General features: G+C 49.0%; 1 protein-coding gene across 3 annotated transcripts; it reads right to left on the bottom strand.

Moving 5' to 3' along the window:
* Window positions 1-4,842: 4,842 nt before the first annotated feature.
* Window positions 4,843-18,053, bottom strand: LOC117887142 (zinc finger protein 665-like). Of its 3 annotated transcripts, none has more exons than XM_034789420.1 (4): window positions 17,780-18,053; window positions 13,744-13,870; window positions 6,994-7,107; window positions 4,843-6,664 (listed from the first exon to the last, which is right to left on the bottom strand). In XM_034789420.1, exons 2-4 carry the CDS (start codon window positions 13,868-13,870, stop codon window positions 4,950-4,952), a joined length of 1,956 nt encoding a protein of 651 aa, XP_034645311.1. In that variant the 5' UTR covers window positions 17,780-18,053; the 3' UTR covers window positions 4,843-4,949. The 3 variants fall into 3 exon arrangements, with proteins under 3 accessions (XP_034645311.1, XP_034645313.1, XP_034645312.1); XM_034789422.1 differs by having other exon boundaries at window positions 4,843-6,661; XM_034789421.1 differs by having other exon boundaries at window positions 17,911-18,053.
* Between the last annotated feature and the right edge of the window lie 1,805 nt (window positions 18,054-19,858).

Genomic DNA, 19,858 nt, shown 5'->3' with positions numbered 1-19,858 from the left:
AGCTAATGTGATGCCGGCTCCAGAGGTGATCCCAGCAATTACAGGCCTCATGGAAAAATACAGGTACCAAGATGGAATTTAGTGTCATGTGGTCTGCTCACATGCCCTTGCATGTCTTGCTGAGTCATAGCAGCCATTACTCATAGGCTGGCTAAAATGTTCCCCGGTGAGGACAAACCTTTTCCATGGTCCATTGTCTTTGTTGATGAGCTATTTGCCCTGTCTAGCTTCTTCATTGCTGTACCCGAAAGGCTAATTGTGGGTGTTACCCAGAGTAAGCACATTTGAAATACAGACACATAGTTAATATTAATAACTTCAGATACAAAATGAAACATGCATACAAATAGAATAATCATATTCAGCAAATAATAACTTTTCCATAGACACCTCACATGACACATTTTGTACAAGATGCATCATGTCATAATCATATCATGATACCACTATGATGAATATGGGGTACTGTGTAACACTTGCATCCCATGCCTCTCCTGCTGAGGTGTCCATGGGTGCCCAAGAGTTCCAGGGAGAAACTGTGTTGTTGTGAGACCCCGCTAGCATGGAGGCACGTGCTTCCCAGCCCCCAGGAGCCAGCGGGCTTGGATGCCCTGGCCCAGGGAGGTGGTGTTGGAACATTCCTCCCAGAGGCAACACATGGGGTGGTGACGTGCCCCCCCCCCCCCAGTATCAGCAGGTATGTCGTCTCTGCAGGAGACTGTGTAAATGTGAGTCCTCCAGGGTCATAGAGATGAACCAAGAGACTGTATAGAGAGGAGTCCTCCAAGCTCTCTCATACACAGATAACTGAAGCTAGGGAAGCCCATTTTCTTCATTCCCAGTGGTATGTGTTCTGTACTCTAAGTGTAAGTGCTATAATTTGGGGGAAGAAAAATCTTTTTTTCACAGATATCGGAAGCTGGAAACCTGCTTTAAATGCATGCGCTACCAACACCTACAGAATCATTACTTTGTCTGTTTTGTATATTTAGATTTGAAGCTCTTTCCCTTAGGAGCTGTCTCTCATGATGTGTATGCTGAATACAATACCGAGCACAATAGGGCCTTACTTTTGGGTGTAGCCTCTAGCTGCTACTGTATTAATATTAATTTTTATCAATTTTGATATTAATAAGACAATTACTGTGTAGTCAGACAAGAATGAAATGGGGTAAATTGTGGTATGAGGAACAGGCCGAATATCAGCAGAGAAAAACTCCCCAGTCTAGCGATCTAAATTCCCAATCCTGCAAAATTTCACTGTATTACTGCCAAAGGCCCCATTGATTTCAATGGGCCTGAGATAGAATGAGGCAGAGAGTAAGGTTGTGACAACAGGGGTCTTGAGCTGAACCCATTCCAGAGATCAGAATATCTCTCTCTCTCTCTGTACATTTCCTGCTAATTCGCTTAGAGGCCAGTGGTCTGATTCTCCTCTCACAACAACTTCACATTGTTGTAGACAGTTCATGAGGTTCCAATGGGATTATTTGTGTTTTACATCAGGGTGAGGGAGAGGAGAATGACCCTGTGAACCCAGTCATACTACTCCTGATTTGTGCTGGGGTCAGGGAGAGGGGGACAAGATTTCAGCAAGTTTTAGCTCAAAGGGAAGTTTGACTAGCTTATTACAGGGCAGGGATACGGTTGTATGAGTGACCTCACTGTGCATTTCCATTCCACACCATGTTTGTATTGTTTTTAACTTTAACCTTAACTCTGGAGTTGGTAGCCATTTAATGCAAAACAAAGGACACTGAGAATTGGAGAAACTAAATTCTACTTTATTATTTCAAAGGAGGAACAAAGACAGACTCCCTTCCTCACCCACAGCCCAGCCCAGTTCAGTCCCAGCCCAACACATTGCTGGACCCGACTCCCTCATGCACCAGCACCAGCACCATTTACAAACTGGTTGGAAAGTGCAGAGAAGCCATGAGAGATGCAGGGACCCAGTCACAAAAGCAAACACTCCAAAAGCAGAAAACCCAAATTGCTGAGGTTGGAGGGATGCAGGTGGGGTGAGTGGGGCAGAGACAGCCTCTCTTGTCTCAACACAGGACACTGCAGTAGATTCAGTGTGGAGGGATGACCAACTGGGTTTAGGGCTCCTCATATCTCTCTGGCCTCAATGATTGGGGTCGGCCTGGCTTCAAGGCTGGCCAGGTCTGTTGACATCCCCAGCTCACTTCTTGCCTGCACTCCACTTCATCATCTCAGCAATCGGGAGATGCTGTCCCCCTGTCCCCATCATTCTTTGCGGGGTGTCATTCATGACCCTTTAGAGGTCAGGGGCAGCTTCACACGACACTCATATATTCTCGTCTCTTTCTGGCTCTGATACAGGGGGTTCACAGTTCTCAGCCTCGGTTGTCTGTCTCTGAAGAGCAAACCCAGCAGCTTCCCAGCTCTGATCATCCACCCCCCATCCTGACTGTTTCTCACATCACTGCAGGGATCAGGCAATAAACTTCTTTCCCTGTTTCAGTCTCTGTCTCTTGGAGTGTGAATCTTGCTCTCATCCTCAGTGTTTATGCTGAGAGATATTGATCATTGTCATTGTTCCAACACACAAAAGATCTCATGAAAAAAGGGTTAAGTTAAAATAAAATATTAAAAAAAAAAAAAAAGGCTCTTCTGGCAATGATCATTTGTCTCATGAAGTCATCAACAAATCTGAGCTACATCGTGTCAAATTAAACTAATATTTAAGTATGTAACCAAACGGCCTTCACAAAGAGAGAAAATCCCACAATACAGGATGGGATATAAAACACTTTCACATTCATAAAGTGAAACCTCAGAGAATCTTTTAAGACTCAAAATCAGGAAAATAAACGCACCCATGTTCTTCTGAAGTGGCTAAACCTGCTTTACTTTTCGCCTCATTATTTGGGTGTATTAGTTACAAAAGTTATAGTATCATTATGCTAAAGGAAAGAGAAAGAAAGACAAAAAATTCCCAAACTTCCCATCTGCAAATGATCTGGACTAGCCTAGAAAAATCCCAGAAGCAATTTTACCAATAGATGGAAACAGTGCTATAAGATTGGACAGGTCAAACTGTGCTTTGAGGGTCATTGGGATTTCCCTGCCCATTCCCGGGTCTGTGACACTTTCTTCTCCAGCCCTCAGGAATCTGATTTAGGATCATAGAAATCAAACTGTGATTCGTAAGCATGGAGAACCAAGGCCACTGTGGTAAGGTGAAGGGGTAGAATGGGGAGAGGATAAAACTCTCTATTGCTTGGACAGAGGTTAATGTGTCAAGGGTGGACTGATGGTGATGGGGAGGGAATCCCTGCAAGTCACCCCATCACCCTCCAATAGCACAGAAGCTAGAACAACATTTACTGTCACTGCTCTGATTTTTTAGCACCTAGTTAATTCTGGTCCATAAGGTAGAAAATGTACAAACAATAAATGGTTTTCACCTCGGCCTGCAGTAATGTGAGAATATCTGGGAATGAGACAATCCCCAAAAGGGGAACTCAGGGACAAGCCATCACTCTGCTAATGGGGGGATAAAATGCTCAGGGTCAGTTTATACTAGGAATCTGATGGAGGGTCACAGAGATTCACTGGCTAATCCTGACCACATTTCCTACCATAGAGAGAACCTCAGAGGCTGATGCTGTGGGGGCAGAAGTGGGATCTCTGGGCCTCCTACAAAAGGCCCCGTGGAAATCAGTCCCTCTCATTGGTGCTTCCTGAATGCAGAGGGGACAGGGAGAAGGTAAAGAGGGAATGAATGATCAGAGGCAGCACCTCTCCACCCCTGTGATCTCCCTCTCTTCTTATCCCATGATCCTCAAACACACGACAGTCCCAGAACCCAGCTTGCTCTGCTTCCTAGTTCCAGCAGATCCAACCATTCAATCCCCAGTTTCCTGCACACAATGATCCTCCTGGTCCCTCAATATTTGATCCCACAGAACCCAGCACTCTGGGGAATTTGGGGAGGGAAGAAGTCTTTCTGGACAGCCCCCTTCCAGGAAACAGCTCCAGGTAATTGGAGTAGCCCAGTCCAGGGGCTGGTGGAAGATGAGGGGGTGGGACAGGTGTCTAGAGGGAAAGTGGGGCCTGGCCCAAATGTCCTTCTCTTAATCTCCATGGAAGGGGGATCCCATCTAGGAAGGATGGGAGATGGGGAAACTTCAGCCAGGCCGAGGGAGTGTCTGGAGAAGTTTTTCTCTCTTCCTTCCCCTACCTGTGGCCCATCAGCTCTGCAACCAAGGCTGCAGCAGGGAGATGGGGCTGATTGGGGCTTCCCATCCTCTGCCTTGGGTTTGCTTAGACCAGTCTAATATGGTGTTAGCTACACTAGGAGAATTTTCCACACAGGGAACATCTCAGAGGTTTCTTCCCTGTGTGGATTTGCTGATGCCTGATACTATTGGAGCAACCAATTTCCCCCACAATTTCCCCCCACTTTCAAGGTCTCTCTGTTGTGTGGATCACTGATATGTGAACTCAGGTTGAATCTTTTCCCACAGTCAAGCTGTCACTCAGTAAGAGACTTAAGGTGGCAATCTTGCAACAGAAAAGCTTCAAAAACAGACTCCAACGAGAAACTGCTGAACTTGAATTAATATGCAAACTAGATACCATCAATTTAGGCTTGAATAGAGACTGGGAATGGCTGAGCCATCACACACATTGAATATATTTCCCCATGTTAAGTATCCTCACACCTTCCTGTCAAACTGCCTGAAATGGGCCATCCTGATTATCACTACAAAAGTTTTTTTCCCCCCTGCTAATAATTGCTCATCTTAATTAATTAGCCTCTTAGAGTTGGTATGGCAATTCCCACCTTTTCATGTTCTCTGTATGTGTATATATATATATCTCCTTACTGTGCATCCGATGAAGTGGGCTGTAGCCCATGAAAGCTTATGCTCAAATAAAATTGTTAGTCTCTAAGGTGCCACAAGTACTCCTGTTCTTTAAGCTATTTCTAGGGTCTCACCCTTGTGGATTCTCTGATGTTTAGTAAGTTCTGAGCGCCTACTGAAGCTTTTCCCACAGTCAAGGCATTTATGAAGGGTATAACCTGTGTGGATTCTCTGATGTATAATAAGGTTTGATCGCTGATTGAAACTTTTCCCACACTCCAAGCATTTATGGGGGGTCTCTCCTGTGTGGCTTGCCTGATGTCTAATAAGGTCTGTTCTCTCAGTGAAACATTTCCCACAGTGGAGGCATTTATCAGGTTTATCTCCAGTATGAATTTTCTGGTGTCTAATAAGGTGTGAACTCTGAATGAAACTTTTCCCACACTCAAGGCATTTATAGGGTCTCTCCTCCGTGTGTGTCCTCCAATGTCTAGTGAGGTATGAGCTGTGGCTAAAGTTTTTCCCACAGTCCAAGCACTTATGGGGTCTCTCTCCAGTGTGGGTTGTCTGATGTGTAACAAGGCTTGATTTCTGAATGAAACATTTCCCACAGTCCAGGCATTTATATGGCCTTTCTCCCGTGTGGATTCTCTGATGTTTAGTAAGATTTGATTTGTGACTGAAACTTTTTCCACAGTCCAAACATTTATAGGGCTTCTCTGCTGTGTGGATTCTCTGATGCACAATAAGGCCTGAATTGTGAGCAAAACTTTTCCCACAATCCAAGCATTTATGAGGTTTCTCTCCTGTGTGTATTGTCTGATGTGAAATAAGGTTTGTTCTCTGAATGAAACTTTTTCCACAGTCCAAGCACTTATGAGGTCTCTCTCCTGTGTGGATTGCTTGATGTGTAACAAGAGCTGATCTCTGTGTGAAACTTTTCCCACACTCCAAGCACCTATGGGGGCTCTCTCCTGTGTGGATTGTCTGATGTCTAATAAGGTTTGGTCTCTCAATGAAACTTTTCCTACAGTGGAGGCATTGATGAAGTTTATCTCCAGTATGAATTCTCTGATGTCTAATAAGGTGCGAGTTCCGAATGAAACTTTTCCCACACTCGAGACATTTATAGGGTCTCTCTCCCAAGTGGGTCCCCCAATGCCTAATGAGGTATGAGCTGTGGCTAAAGCTTTTCCCACAGTCTAAGCACTTATGGGGTTTTTCTCCAGTGTGGATTGTCTGATGTGTAACAAGGGTTGACTTCTGAATGAAACATTTCCCACAGTCTGGGCATTTATATGGTCTTTCTCCCGTGTGGATTCTCCGATGTTTAGTGAGATTTGAGCTGTTACTGAAGCTTTTCCCACAGTCCAAGCATATATAAGGTCTCTCTCCAGTGTGGGTCCTCCAGTGTGCAGTGAGGTATGAGCTGTGGCTAAAGCTCTTCCCGCACTCAAAGCATTTATGGGGTTTCTCTCCCATATGGATTGTCTGATGTGTAAGAAGGCGTGATCTCAGAATGAATTGTTTCCCACATTTGAGGTACTGGTTGGGTTTCTCTTTCTTGTGATTTGTCTGCTGGGCTGTGGTTTCCTCAGGATCCTTGCATCCTCCCACATATTTAATAGATTTAGCCACTTTCTTGGTAGGCTGGTTTCTGAATAGCCTCTCTGACAAGTGCTGATTTCCAGAGGCTTTTCCTTGTTCCAAGCACTGAGAGAAATTCCCTAAAGCTCTTCTCCCAAAGGTCCTCTGTGGTTCCACTTTCCCAGGAAATTCCTGATATTGATGATCCTCCTCTTTCTCACTCTCTCGCTTATCACCTGCTGGGAGAGAGACAGACAATCCAGGCAGAAGTCATTGTCTGTGGTGGGGAGAAAGAGGAACAGCACAAAGGGAAAATCCAACACAATAAATTTTCAAAGAATGTACAATTGGATTCTGCCTCCACATCCCATCCAAACACTCACAGGGAAGGAAACGCCTGCAGCTGGCAGGATGGGTGGAAAGCCATGAATGATATATACTGACTACAGCCCTGACCTGGGTGAGATGAGGCAGAACTGAGGTGCCTGCTGACACCACATTTTTGGGATTCTCAATGTTTTCCCTCAATCGCCAGATGGTTTCAGTATCAGTTTTACCAACTCCTTACCTATGTGGGTATCTCTCAGAATCTCCCTTTCCTGGCAGGCCTGGAGATCGGATACCCATGGCTCTTCCCATCGTTCCAGCCGGGTGATCAGGTCAGGTTTGGGAATGGGAAATCCTGCTCGGGGGTGAAAAGAGACAAGATCAGGGTGCATGGAAGATTGGTAGAGTATTTGTCACAAAGGACATTCCTGGAGTTGAACCTGTGCCTGTGCTATGCTGGGGGAACATGGAATCCAAGAGGATGGGAATGTGGTCACTGAGCCCCCTTGGGAAAGGCAGATGTCTGGGGAGGTGAGAGGAATTGTTACACCCTCACTAGGAGTTTGCAGGATCTGTGCACTCTGGGGGCCTTGCTGACACACACACAACTCTGGAGTTAAACCCCTGTCTATTTCTAAACCTGCAAAGCCCAGACCCCTCCTCATGGCTGGAGCTAGTCCCAAGAAGGGAGGTGAACAGGATGTGACACTGCACCGCATATTCTTCATAGCGATATTATTATAAGATAATTATAGCGTAATTATTATTCCTTTTTTGCAAGACGGGTCATGTAAGATGTTATTGGAAAAGTTATGATTTGCTGAATATGAATATCCAATTTGTATGCAAGTATAATTTTTGTATCTAAAGTTATGATTATTGCCTCAGGATCTGTAATTCAAATGGGCTTACTCTGGAAAACACCCACAGCCAGCCTTTCAGGTACAACAATGAAGAAGCCAGACGGGGCTGATGGTCCATCAGCAAAGACAATGGACTGTGGAATAGCTTAAGCTTTCTGTGGGCGTTTTGGCCAGTCAATTAGCAGTGGCTGCTATAACTCTACAAGGACATGTGACCAGACCACTTGTCTCTGGACTCCATTTTGGGATGTCAGTATTTTTCCACAAACCAGTCTGGGAACCAAGTTTTGAAACAAAGGGTTCCCACCGCATGCTAAAGCTATCCAAGGCAGGGAGTGAATTCATCTGTTGTTCTTCACTCCCCATACAAGAAGACTCCTGGAAACACCTGAGGAACAAAGACTGAACTGGGGGAAGTGCTGGATCCAGGCTGAAGGGATTTCTAGCCTGTGTATAAAGACCTGAGAAACCCAAGCTGTAAAGCTATCACAGCTTGTGCCTTAAGAATCTATAAGTCTGCCTGTACCATCAGTTAGGGTGAGAATCTGCTAACATATCCAATGTAAGCTTAGTTTGTGTTTTGTTTATTTGCTAGGTAACCTGCTTTGATCTGTTTGCTATCACTTATAATCACTTAAAGTCTATCTTTTGTAGCTAATACACTGGTTTTATGTTTTAATCTAAACCGAGTGTGCCTTTAAGTGAAGTGTCTGGGGAAAAAAATCTTAGCTTGATTTAACACAAGTTTCTTGCATTTCCTCCCCACACTGAGGGGGCAGGCGAACTCTATGACCTTACCCTGTGCAGCGTAATATGGTATAATTTTGGGTTCATACTCCAGAGGGGGTGCATGCCTGGGGAGCTGGGAGTTATCCTGGTTGTAGCATTCCTGTTGTTGGTTCATGCAGGGGCTGGACAGAGAGCCTGCATGTAACTGCAGCAGGGTGTGTCCCTGCCTGTGTGGATGCTGGTGGAAGTGTAGGACTGGGAGTGGGTTTGCAGCTTGTCACAGAAGCACAGTTTGAGAGGGAGCCCAAGCCTTGTGGGTCAGAGGGCTCAGTGGTACCCCAGTTCCAGGTGGCACTCCAGGGGGAACCAGTCACACAGGGATTCTGTGTGTGCCTTAGAAATAATACAGACAGAACAATACATGACTTCTGGCCCCTTGAAAGCTGAAGGGGTGGGGATGAGATAGAATGTCCATTAGGTTTTGACACCCCTATCTCATTGGAGGGTGTAAGGAGATGAAAGTCTCTCTCACACAGCAGCTGTGGATTATAGGGTTGGTTCACCTCCAGTCAGGGCCGGCTCTGGCTTTTTTGCCACCCCAAGCAAAAAAAACCAAAAAAACTGCGGGGTTGGGGGGAGCGCGGAGCGGCGAAGCAAAAAAAAAAAAAAACACACACACACAAAACACCTGCGGGGTGGCCGGAGTGGCAAAGCAGGAAAAAAGAAAAAAAGAAAACCCGTGGGGCGGCCGGAGCAGCAAAGCACACACACACACACACATAAAAAAAACACCTGCGGGGTGGCCGGAGCAGCAAAGCAGGAAAAAAAAAAAACCTGCGGGGCGGCCGGAGTGGCAAAGCACACACACAGACACACTACAGCCTTGGATACACTTGCAGATGTACAGCGCTGTGAGTTAAACCTGACATCGTGCAGCTGAGTAGGGAAAGCACTGCAGTCTGTCCACATGGACAGCTGCCCAGTGCACTGTCGTGGCCACATTTGCAGCAATTGCAGCGCTATTGGGAGCCGTGCATTATGGGCAGCTATCCCACAGAGCACCTTTTCCCATTCTGGCGCCGTGGGTTGTGGGAAGGGGGCGTAGGTGCGGGGGATTCTGGGTCCTGTCCCAATGCCCCGTGATGCATCGCTTCGCATCCCAGAAATCCCTTTGTTTCCGTCCACCTTTGGCGCCTTCTTTCAACGGTTTCTGTGCAGCGTGATCTGTCTGCGGGAAATGGAGTCCGAACTGTTGAGGCGTATGCTGACGACTCTCGCCAGCACGTCCCGTTTGGCTGTTGAACTATTCCTTAAGATCCAAAGTGACAGTGAGAGTGAGGGTGAGGAGTCAGACAATGATATCGAGCTGCGTAACGCGTGCGACATGAAATTGCTTGTGGCATTCACGGACACGCTCAGCACCGTGGAACGCCACTTTTGGGCTCGGGAAACAAGCACCGAGTGGTGGGATCACATCGTCATGGAAGTCTGCGATGACGAGCAGTGACTGCACAACTTTCGGATGAGAAAAGCCACTTTCATAGGACTGTGTCAGGAGCTTGCCCCGACCCTGCAGCGCAAGGACACGAGATTGAGAGCTCCCCTGCCAGTGGAGAAGTGGGTGGCTATTGCAATTTGGAAGCTGGCAACTCCAGACAGCTACCGGTCGGTCACAAACCAGTTTGGAGTGGGAAAGTCAACCGTTGGAATAGTGTTGATGCAAGTTTGCAAGGCCATTAATCGCATCCTACTCAGAAGAACCGTGACTCTGGGTAACGTGCAGGAAATAGTGGATGGCTTTGCACAAATGGCGTTCCCTAACTGTGGAGGGGCGATAGATGGTACGCACATTCCTATTCTGGCACCACCCCACCTAGAATCCGGGTACATTAATCGGAAGGGGTATTTCTCTATGGTTCTCCAGGTGCTTGTGGATCACCGTGGGCGTTTCATTGACATTAACACAGGCTGGCCCGGAAAGGTGCATGACGCACGCATCTTTCGGAACACTTGGCTGTTCAGGAAGATGCAGGCCGGGACTTTTTTCCCAGAGCGGAAGATCACGGTAGGGGAAGTTGAAATGCCCATTGTGATCCTTGGAGATCCCGCTTACCCATTAATGCTGTGGCTCATGAAACCCTACACAGGGAGCCTTGAAAGCAGCAAGGAATGGTTTAACTACAGCCTGAGCCGGTGCTGAATGACTGTGGAGTGTGCCTTTGGCCGTTTAAAGGCCCACTGGCGATCTCTGTAGGGGAAGCTGGACTTGGCCGAAAACAGCATCCCCGCGGTTATATCCGCGTGCTGTGCCCTCCATAATATTTGTGAAGGGAAGGGTGAAAGTTCACTCAGGCATGGACCTCTGAGGTTCAACACCTGGAGGCTGAATTTGCACAGCCAGAGAGCAGGGCTATTACAGGGGCCCAGTGCGGGGCTGCAAGGATTAGGGATGCCTTGAGGGAGCACTTTGAGGCTGAAACCCAGCAGTGATATCTGGTGCGCCGCACGGATGTGAAGCGCAGTAGTTCCAATCTTTAGGAATCAGTGTTTGCTAAGCAGACAAGCAGACTTGCAGTGCCTGTTTATTTCCTGGGCTAAGAGTCTTTTACTTTATGCAATAATAAAGAATGTTTTCAAAGCCAAAAAATCCATTTATTGAAAAGAAAAATATATTATTTATTGAAAAGAAACAAGGGGGTGGAGTGGGGAACAGTACAATCGCAGATTCGGGTATGTCCTGTCTGGTGTGCTGTGCAGGGAGTGCTGCACTTCAGGACAGCTATACTGCATGGTGATGGGGGTTGAGTGCAGAGGGTAAGGGTCGTGGTTTTCAGGGCTGGGTGGTGAAGATACTGGTGTTGGAGGCAGCAGGTGGTGTGAAGAACACGGAAGTTGGGGAAAGTGGGTTGGAGGTGACAGTGGGGCACAACGGAAAGAGTTTTGGGATAAGGGCTGTACGGTGGGGTGGCGTTTGTGTTTGCGGTACTGCTCCTCTTTCTGCATGGCTACCAGCTCCTGGATAGCGTCTGCTTGGCGCTCCAGGATGCTTAGGAGCCTATCAGTGCTTTACTGCTGGTGCGCGGTGCTTTGCTGCCGGTGCGCTGCATTTTCCTGGCGGATCCTGCTTTCTCTCTCCCTCCAGTTCTGTGCTTTCTCATTCTCTTTAATAGATTGCTGCATCACTTCTTGCAGCATGTCTTCTTTGCTTTTTTGCGGTCTCTTCCTGAGTCTTTGCAGTCTCTGAGCAGGCGATAAGAGGGATGGCTGAGGTCTCAAGGTTGATGCAGCTGTATAGGCAAAATGCAACATTTAACAGAGGCAGCATTGTTTATACCTGACAGAGTAATGATTCCCCCCGCACTTAAGGAGTAGACAAGAACACAGGGTCTACACAATAGCATAATTTTCCCATCCGAAACAGAGCACACATGTTCCACGGGAGCCTCAAAATGGTGAGTAAGGGGGACTGATTGTTTCAGGGCTGCACTGTCCTCTGGGTTTCTGTGCCTTGGGGAGAGCCAACAGCTTCAGGGGGCACCTACACTGAACACTGTCCCAACATTTTCCACAGGAGTTCGTCCTGGACGATATCTTGCTGCTGAGGGTGACCTGGGAAGCAAGGGAGGGTCTTCTACTGCAATGCGGCTTCCGCCCTGGCCCATATGCAGCTTGCCTGTGTGCAGCAATGGTCCCCTCGCCCCTCGCGGCACAGTGGCACGGACACGTTAGCCTGGCTGGGACAAGGACCACGGTGGCTCTCCCGATAAACCTGCACAAGCACATTGCACACATTCTGCATGAGACATTCGAGGAGATTATCAAGGCCGATTACCGCAATGTGATAAACCACATTAATGCACTATTCTGCATCTAGGCATGCATGCCTAATCCTCCTCTCCCAAAGAGCCCGCACCGAAAAAATTCCTTCCCGAAAAAAAAAAAACGCTTACCGGGAACCTGCTCTTTTGTTTCTCCTTCACCAAGTACCGGCCGCTGCGACTGGCTACCTTTCTCCTGGCTTGAGAAGAGCTCCTGGCTGCATGGCTCCAGGGATTCCAGGGTGTCTCCATCCGGCCCACCACCATCACTCCCGTTTTCCTCCTCCTCCTCTTCCTCCCCCCCCACCGGCTCTGAAGTGTCCATGGTGGTGCTCGGAGTGGAGGTGGGGTTAACCCCAAGTATTGCATCCAGCTCTTTGTAGAATCGGCAGGTCGCAGGGGGAGCACCAGAGTGGCCGTTTGCGTCGCGGGCTTTGCGGTAGGCACTCCGCAGCTCCTTCACTTTAATTCTGCACTGGAGGGCGTCCCGGTCATGGCCCCTTTCCATCATGTCCTTTGATACCTTTCCAAAGGTATCGTAATTCCTACGGCTGGAGCGCAGCTGGGACTGTACTGCTTCCTCCCCCCAAACACTGATGAGGTCCAGCAACTTGCCATTGCTCCATGCTGGGGCTCGCTTGGCGCGTGGAGGCATAGTCACCTGGAAAGATTCGCTGATAGCACTCCACGCCACGCTGGGCTGAGCAAACAGGAAGGGGATTTTTAAAATTCCCGGGGAATGTAATGGGTGGGTCACATGATTGGTTACCTGAGGCCAGGGCAGTAGCGTTTGAACGGATGACCAGAGTGGCTAGAACAGGCATTGTGGGATACTGCCGAATAATTCTGGAGGCCATTCACAGCGCATTGGGCGGCCACACTGGCGCTGCAGTGGCAGCGCAATACTTGCTATTCCTCTCGGAGAGGTGGAGTACATGCAGCGCTGCAACCACGGAGATACAGCGCTGCAAATGCCTTGCCAGTGTGGACGGGGAGTGAGTTACAGCGCTGGGGGACCCTTTCCAGCGCTGTAACTCGCAAGCGTAGCCAAGGCCAAAAACACCTGCAGGGCAGCCGGAGTGGTAAAGCGCGCACACACGCGCACACACACACAAAAAACACCTGTGGGGTGGCCGGAGCGGCAAAGCAGGGGGAAAAAAAAAAACCCTGCAGGGCGGCCGAAGCCAGGATGCAGGAAGACTCCCTGTGCTGCAGACATGCAGCGGAGTGCACGCCCGGTCTATCGGGGGGCGGGAGGGAGCGGGGGGGAGAGAGAGAAGTGGGGCAGCCAGGGCTTCAGCGGGGCGCTCGCCATGCGGCCCCTCCCACTGCGCCGCCTGCCTCCTACAGGGCGGCCAGAGCAGCAAACGAAAAAGAAAAAGAAAAAAAAAAAAAAAAAAAAAAAAAAAAAAGGGCAGCCGGAATGCCGCCCCTTGGAATCTGCCACCTCAAGCACGAGCTTGCTCAACTGGTGCCTGGAGCTGGCCCTTCCTCCAGTCTATCTCTCCAAAGATGCACCTGACAGATTTGGAAATGCAGACCCCATGGCTTCTAATAACAGAGAGGCCAGGAAAGCCTTACCCAGTGAGGTCACATTATCATAATTCTCCTCCATGACTTCCCTGTACAGGGCTCTCTGACCAGGGTCCAGCAGGGCCCCCTGCCCCTCGGTGAAATACACAGCCACGTCCTCGAAAGTCACCAGCATCTGAAACAACAAATTTTCCCTACTCAGCACCTGCTGACACAGCCACAATCCCACTATTCATGGGAAGGAAGAAAGGAAGGAAGCAAGCAAGCCAGCTCACCGGGGGTGGGGGGGGGGGGGGGGGGGGGGGAACAGAGGAGCAGAATCTCACCCCCACCCTCAGGGCCGGCTCCAGGCACCAGCTTGTCAAGCAGGTGGTTGGGGCGGCCACTCCGGAGAGGAGCGGCACGTCCAGCTATTCGGCAGCAATTCGACAGACGGTCCCTCATTCCGGCTCAGAGCGAAGGACCTCCCACCGAATTGCTGCCGCAGATCGCGATCGCGGCTTTTTTTTTTTTTTTTTGGCTGCTTGGGGCAGCCAAAACCCTGGAGTCGGCCCTGCCCATCCTGCTCAGAGCAGCCAGGAAGCTTCAGGGAGTGGCAAGAAAGTGAGAGCTCCATGTCCCTCCCAGCAGACAGAGGAGGGCAGCGTCTTCTCATTTACCACAAACCTACTAGGCACAGGCTGATGTAGGAAGCAGAGCTCTGGGCAGGGGACAGAGACAGGAATCCCAGCACCCTCCCTTTGTATTCCCCGCAGTCTCTACCTAGTTGGTTCAGGCTCCAGCACTGTGGTCTGTTTTCCCAGCCCTGTCCAGGGGGGTGGGGCTGAGGAGACGGTTCCTGTTTCAGAAATGGGGGAATGTTCGCCTCCCAATAAGCCTGTTCATAAATCAGGCCTTAGCCTGAGCAAGTCTCAGTGGGTTTTTCTGACCCTATCCTCCTCCCTACCTGACCCTGTGTATTTTTTTTTGGCCTTCCTAATTATATGTTTATACTTCATTTGCCAGAGTTTATGCTCCTTTCTATTTTCCTCAATAGGATTTAACTTCCACTTTTTAAAGGATGTCTTTTTGCCTCTCACCGCTTCTTTTACTTTGTTGTTTAGCCATGGTGGCACTTTTTATTGTGTCTTTTTAATTTGGGGTACACATTTAAGTTGAGCCTCTATTATGGTATCTTTAAAAAGTGTCAATGCAGCTTTCAGGGATTTGACTTGTGGCACATACCTTTTAATTTCTGTTTAGCTAACTTCCTCATTTTTTGTATAGTTCCCCTTTCTGAAATTAAATGCTACCACGTGGGGTGCTGTGGTGTTTTCCCCCTCACAGAGATGTTAAATTTAATTATATTATGGTCACTATTACTAGGCGGTCCAACTATATTCACCTCTTGGACCAGATCCTCTGTTCCACTGAGGACTGTATCAAGAATTGCCTCTCCTCTTGTGGGTTCCAGGACTAGCTGCTCCAAGAAATAGTTATTCAAGGTGTCAAGAAACTTCATCTCTGCATCCCATCCTGAGGTGACATGTACCCAATCAATATGGGGATAGTTGAAATCCCCCATTATTATTGAGTTTTTTATTTTTGTAGCCTCTCATCTCCCTGAGCATTTCACAGACGCTATCACCATCCTGGTCAGGCGGTCCCTACTACTGTATTCTTGTTATTCAAGCATGGAATTACTAGATTCTATAATACAGTTTGGTTCATTTAAGATTTGTATTTCATTTGATTCTACGCTTTCTTTCACATATAATGCCACTCCCCCACAACACAACCTGTTCTGATCTTCCGATATATTTTGTACCCTGTATTACTGTGTCTCATTGATTATCCTCATTCTATCAAGTTTCTGTGATACCTCCTATATCAATATCCTCATTTAATACCAGGCACTCAAGTTCACTCATCTTATTATTTAGACTTCTAGCATTTGCACATAAGCACTTAAAACAATTGTCACTTTTTAGCTGTCTGCCATGACATGGTGTAATTGAATGGGCCTTTTTTTTCCATTTGACTGTTTCTCATCAGATCCTTCCCATATTTTATCATCCTCCATCCTCTCCTCCTTCCTAGGACATAGGGAATCTCCATTAATAGATCCTCCCCTAAGGGATGTCTCTGTCTGAACCACGTGCTCCTCCACACCTGTCAGCTTTCCCCCAGCTCTTGGTTTAAAAACTGCTCTATGACCTTTTTAATTGTAAGTGCCAGCAATCTGGTTCTATTTTGGTTTAGGTGGCGCATATCCTTCCTGTATAGGTTCCCCCTTTCCCAAAAGGTTCCTTACTTCCTAATAAATCTAAACCCCTCTTCCCTAAACCATCGTCTTATCCACACATTGAGTCCCTGTAGTTTTGCCTGTCTACCTGGCCCTGTGCATGGAACTGGAAGAATTTCAGAGAACACTACCATGGAGGTCCTGTACTTCAATCTCTTACCTAGCAACCTGAATTTGGCATCCAGGACCTCTCTCCTATCCTTCCCTATGTCATTGGTACCTACATGTACCACGACCACCGGCTCCGCCCCAGAACTACACATAAGTCTGTCTAGATGTCTTGAGAGAGACACGGTGGGCAAGGTAATATCTTTTACTGGACCAACTTCTGCTGGGGAAAGAGATACGCATTTGAGCTACATAGAGCTCTTCTTCAGGTCTGGGAAATGTACTCAGAGTGTCACAACAAATACAAAATGTTTAGCATTAGTAGGTAACACATATTTCAAGGGACCATTCAAGGAGAAATTGGTCCAATAAAAGATATTATCTCACCCACCTTGTATTTTTAATATACTGGGACTGACATGGCTTCAGCAACACTGTATTAAATATGAAATGGCAGAACTACTAACTGTGGTATGAATCTTTTGCTAAAATCAGCATCTGTAGCAGAAGACTGGACGATAGCTAACATAATCTCCAGAGGCAACCCTGGCAATTACAGGCCAGTAAAACTAACTTCAGTACCAAACAAATTGGTTGAAAGTATAGTAAAGAACAGAAATATCAGAAACATATATAAACATTATATGCTGGAGAACAGTCAACATAGCTTCTTTAGGCCAGAGAGAGGCAGACACTAGCCTCTTCTCTGTCTGGTGGCAGCAGCTAATGACTGAGTATCCCTGGTCTCCTCCTGCAGTCCCAGGGACAGCCAGGCAGATGTGATCTCATTCGCCCATTCGGATCTATCCCCTGCTGTTCTGGCAGTGACTCTGAGCCCTGAATCCTGCTCAGAAATCCAAGAGAGGCCCTGGTCCGTCCTGCCACTCCAGACAGTCCCAGTCAGGAACCAGAGCCCAGAAATCATGAGTTTGGCTTAAGAAAATAATGTAATCGTGTGTCTGTTGGGGGCAAGTTCCGTGGGGATATTTGCCTTATAGCTTTGGAGCCCTTAGGGCTTAGTCCCCTGCGGCCCCCCCCCCAGCGTGACCATTTCCTCTAAAAACAAAATCCCGCGCTGGCTGCTGGGCGGGGCAGCCCCCCCTCCCCGCCCTGTGTGCTGGGGGAGCTGCCATTGAGATCCATCTCTCAGGATCGCTCTCCTTTATCACTAGCCGCTCTCCCCATTCAGCCTCCGCTTGCACCGCCGTTCTCCCTCCAGCCTCACCCCCATCCCCACATATTCCTTCTATCCCAGCCCTGTTCCTTCCCGCCCCAGGATTCTCCTCCCGCACCCCGAGTCTCCGGCATTGCCTCATCCTCCCTGCAGCGCAACCACTGCCCCCCCTACTCCCATTCCGCCCCCTGCATCCCTGTTCAGCCCCTTCTACCCCCTCACACATCCCATTTCATCCCTCAATCCCCTCCTGCCCACACACCCCCTGCCCCTCTTCAGCCCCTTCCGGCTCCCACCCCCCCTTTATCCTCCCACGAGTCGCTGTCCCAGCCCTCCCCAGGGCGCGCGCTGGCTTCACCCGCCCTGCAAACAATGGGAGCTGGCGGCAGCTTTCCTGGGCACGGGGCAGGAATCGCAGCCAGCTCCGCTGGGAGCAGCCTGGGGGCAAACCCTCCCCCTGCAGCCAAGTTGGCACCAGGGGGCACCGCTCCCTGCGGGGATGGGCAGGTCTCTCTTACCTTCCCTCCAAGCGGTGCCCTCCCTGGGAGCAGGGGCTGGGGCCCGGAAAGGGGGGTCCTGGCCAGGCTGGGGTCTCTGCACCGGGAGAGGCTCCTGGGGAGCACCGGGAATGTTACTGCTCGAGATTCACCTCTCCCGGCTGCAGCCAGGGCTCCGGGGTCCCAGCAGCAGCGGCCGGGGCTCAGGGATCTTGTAAGGAGCGTGGGCTCCTCACAACGCCCCAGTCACTGCAGCAAGCGCGATTCACTTCCTGCTGCCCAGCCTGAGTGACCCTAGCGATCGCTCCCAGAGCCGCATCCCAGCTTCTCCTGGGTCCTAGCGAGCAAGGCATTGCACTGCAGTCCCCCTGCCCTAGACCCTGCCTCCTGGGTCCCATGTCCCCTGGGCACAGGCAGCTTCTCTCAGCATAAAGGGGGCATCATACATAGAAGCCACTGTGTCAATGAGCAGAAAGGAGACGTCAAGATCCCAGGATGAGGGGAGAAGGGGCATTTCCATGGAGATTGGGCATTGTTCCATGGAGTCCCCAGTATTAACAGGGACACATGGGGGTCCTGGTCCTAGACAGGCTGCCCAGGATCGGGAGCAGCAGGAGACAGGTTTCTCGGTAACACTGACTCTGTGTGTGAGTCACTCTGATCACAGACTGGCACAGGGAGCAGTTTGTCAGAGACGGTCTCTTGTCTCCACACCAGACTCACTTGCCTGGGCCAGAATTACAAGCTCCGCTCCCCTAACTCGGGCCATGTAGCTGTCAGTGCTTTGCCATCAGGTTCCTCTGATTATTGATAGGGCTGGATTAACCCATCACTGGGTAATAGGCAACACCCCACCATTTCTGCCCCCTGCCAGTTCCCCTCTCCTGGCTGGCTCCCCCATGTGGGCACTGAGAGCAGCTCCCCATGCTGCCCCTGAATCTTGGCAATGAAGCACCAGCTGGTCTGGTTTTGGGGCTGGTGCTCTGAGCACTCTGGATAGGCCCGAATGTCCCACCATGGTTGCGAGAAGGGGAGGGAGGGGAGCATCTGGGGCCAAAATTGAGCCAGTGGCATTGTGCCATGTGAGTTGAAACACCAAATTTAGCCTCCCCCCACCCGTAATGGGGCCCAGGCCTGAGACAAACCAGAGTGGGCAGTGGGACAGCCACATGAGAGACAGGCCAGGGAAAACATAGTGTGAGGCACGTGCTGGTGCTTAGGTATGAAATAGGGATCTGTGCACCTAGCCTGAGGCAGCTGGGAGCATGCCCAGTACCAGATTTGTAGGCTCTTGGATGATTTAAATGACAGAAATTTAGGTGCCTAGGATCTTTAGACACCATCAGAGTTAGGCAACAGCTGAGTGGCGGGGAGGGGTGGGGGGGCAGTTGAGGATTGATGGCATCTAAATGTCAGATTCAGGTACCTAAAGTGAAAGTAGCAGCTGGGAACCTAAATCTTTTTGTGCATCTAGCCCCTGGTGCCTAACCTGCTTTGGTAACCCCACTAGTCCCCTATCTGCATCCTCAGGTACCTAATACCTTAAAAAAATACAACCCTAAGTCATTTTGGGAAAGATGCTTTTGAAAAACTTACGCAAAAGCTAATGGGCTTTAAAAATCAGTTTAATATAATCTGGACCCACAAGCACTAAAATACCTTAATTGGAATAGTATAGGGCTTTGAATGGTATCACTACAAGGCAGGGTCTGACAGTCAGTGCTAAATGTCTGAACAGACCCAATGTTAATGATTATTGCTAAAGCCAGGAACAGATTGACTTTGCTCAGAAAATGTGTTCTGCACTCTAGGGGTAAGTGCTGTAATTCTGGGGGAGAACAATCTGGTTTTTAGACATAACAGAAGGTGAATGAAGTGCAGAGCCTCATTCTCTCAGCAATTGAGAGATGCTGCCCCCTCCCCCCATCATTCCTATTGGGACGTCACTCGTAGCCCTATAGATTTCAGGATTGCTCCTGATATGTACAAAATCATTACATTGGCTGATCTGCATTTTGAAACTGTAAACTCTTTCCCTGAGGAGCTGTCTCCCATGATATGTATAAGCAGTACCTAGCACAATACGGCCGTAGTCTTCTG

This window comes from Trachemys scripta, chromosome 14 (assembly GCF_013100865.1).
Source record: "Trachemys scripta elegans isolate TJP31775 chromosome 14, CAS_Tse_1.0, whole genome shotgun sequence".
Classification (NCBI taxonomy): domain Eukaryota; kingdom Metazoa; phylum Chordata; order Testudines; family Emydidae; genus Trachemys; species Trachemys scripta.
Note: the sequence above shows the minus strand (reverse complement) of the source record. Positions and strands in the feature narration are given on the sequence as shown.

What these genes read in the sequence shown, in the direction of transcription:
- LOC117887142 (XM_034789420.1), bottom strand. Translation starts at nt 13,870, where the DNA reads ATGCTGGTGACTTTCGAGGACGTGGCTGTGTATTTCACCGAGGGGCAG. An exon ending in TGATAATGTGACCTCACTGG is followed by an intron (nt 7,108 to 13,743) that starts GTAAGGCTTTCC and finishes ACCCCCGAGCAG; the next exon opens with GATTTCCCATTCCCAAACCT. An exon ending in TCTGAGAGATACCCACATAG is followed by an intron (nt 6,665 to 6,993) that starts GTAAGGAGTTGG and finishes TCTCTCTCCCAG; the next exon opens with CAGGTGATAAGCGAGAGAGT.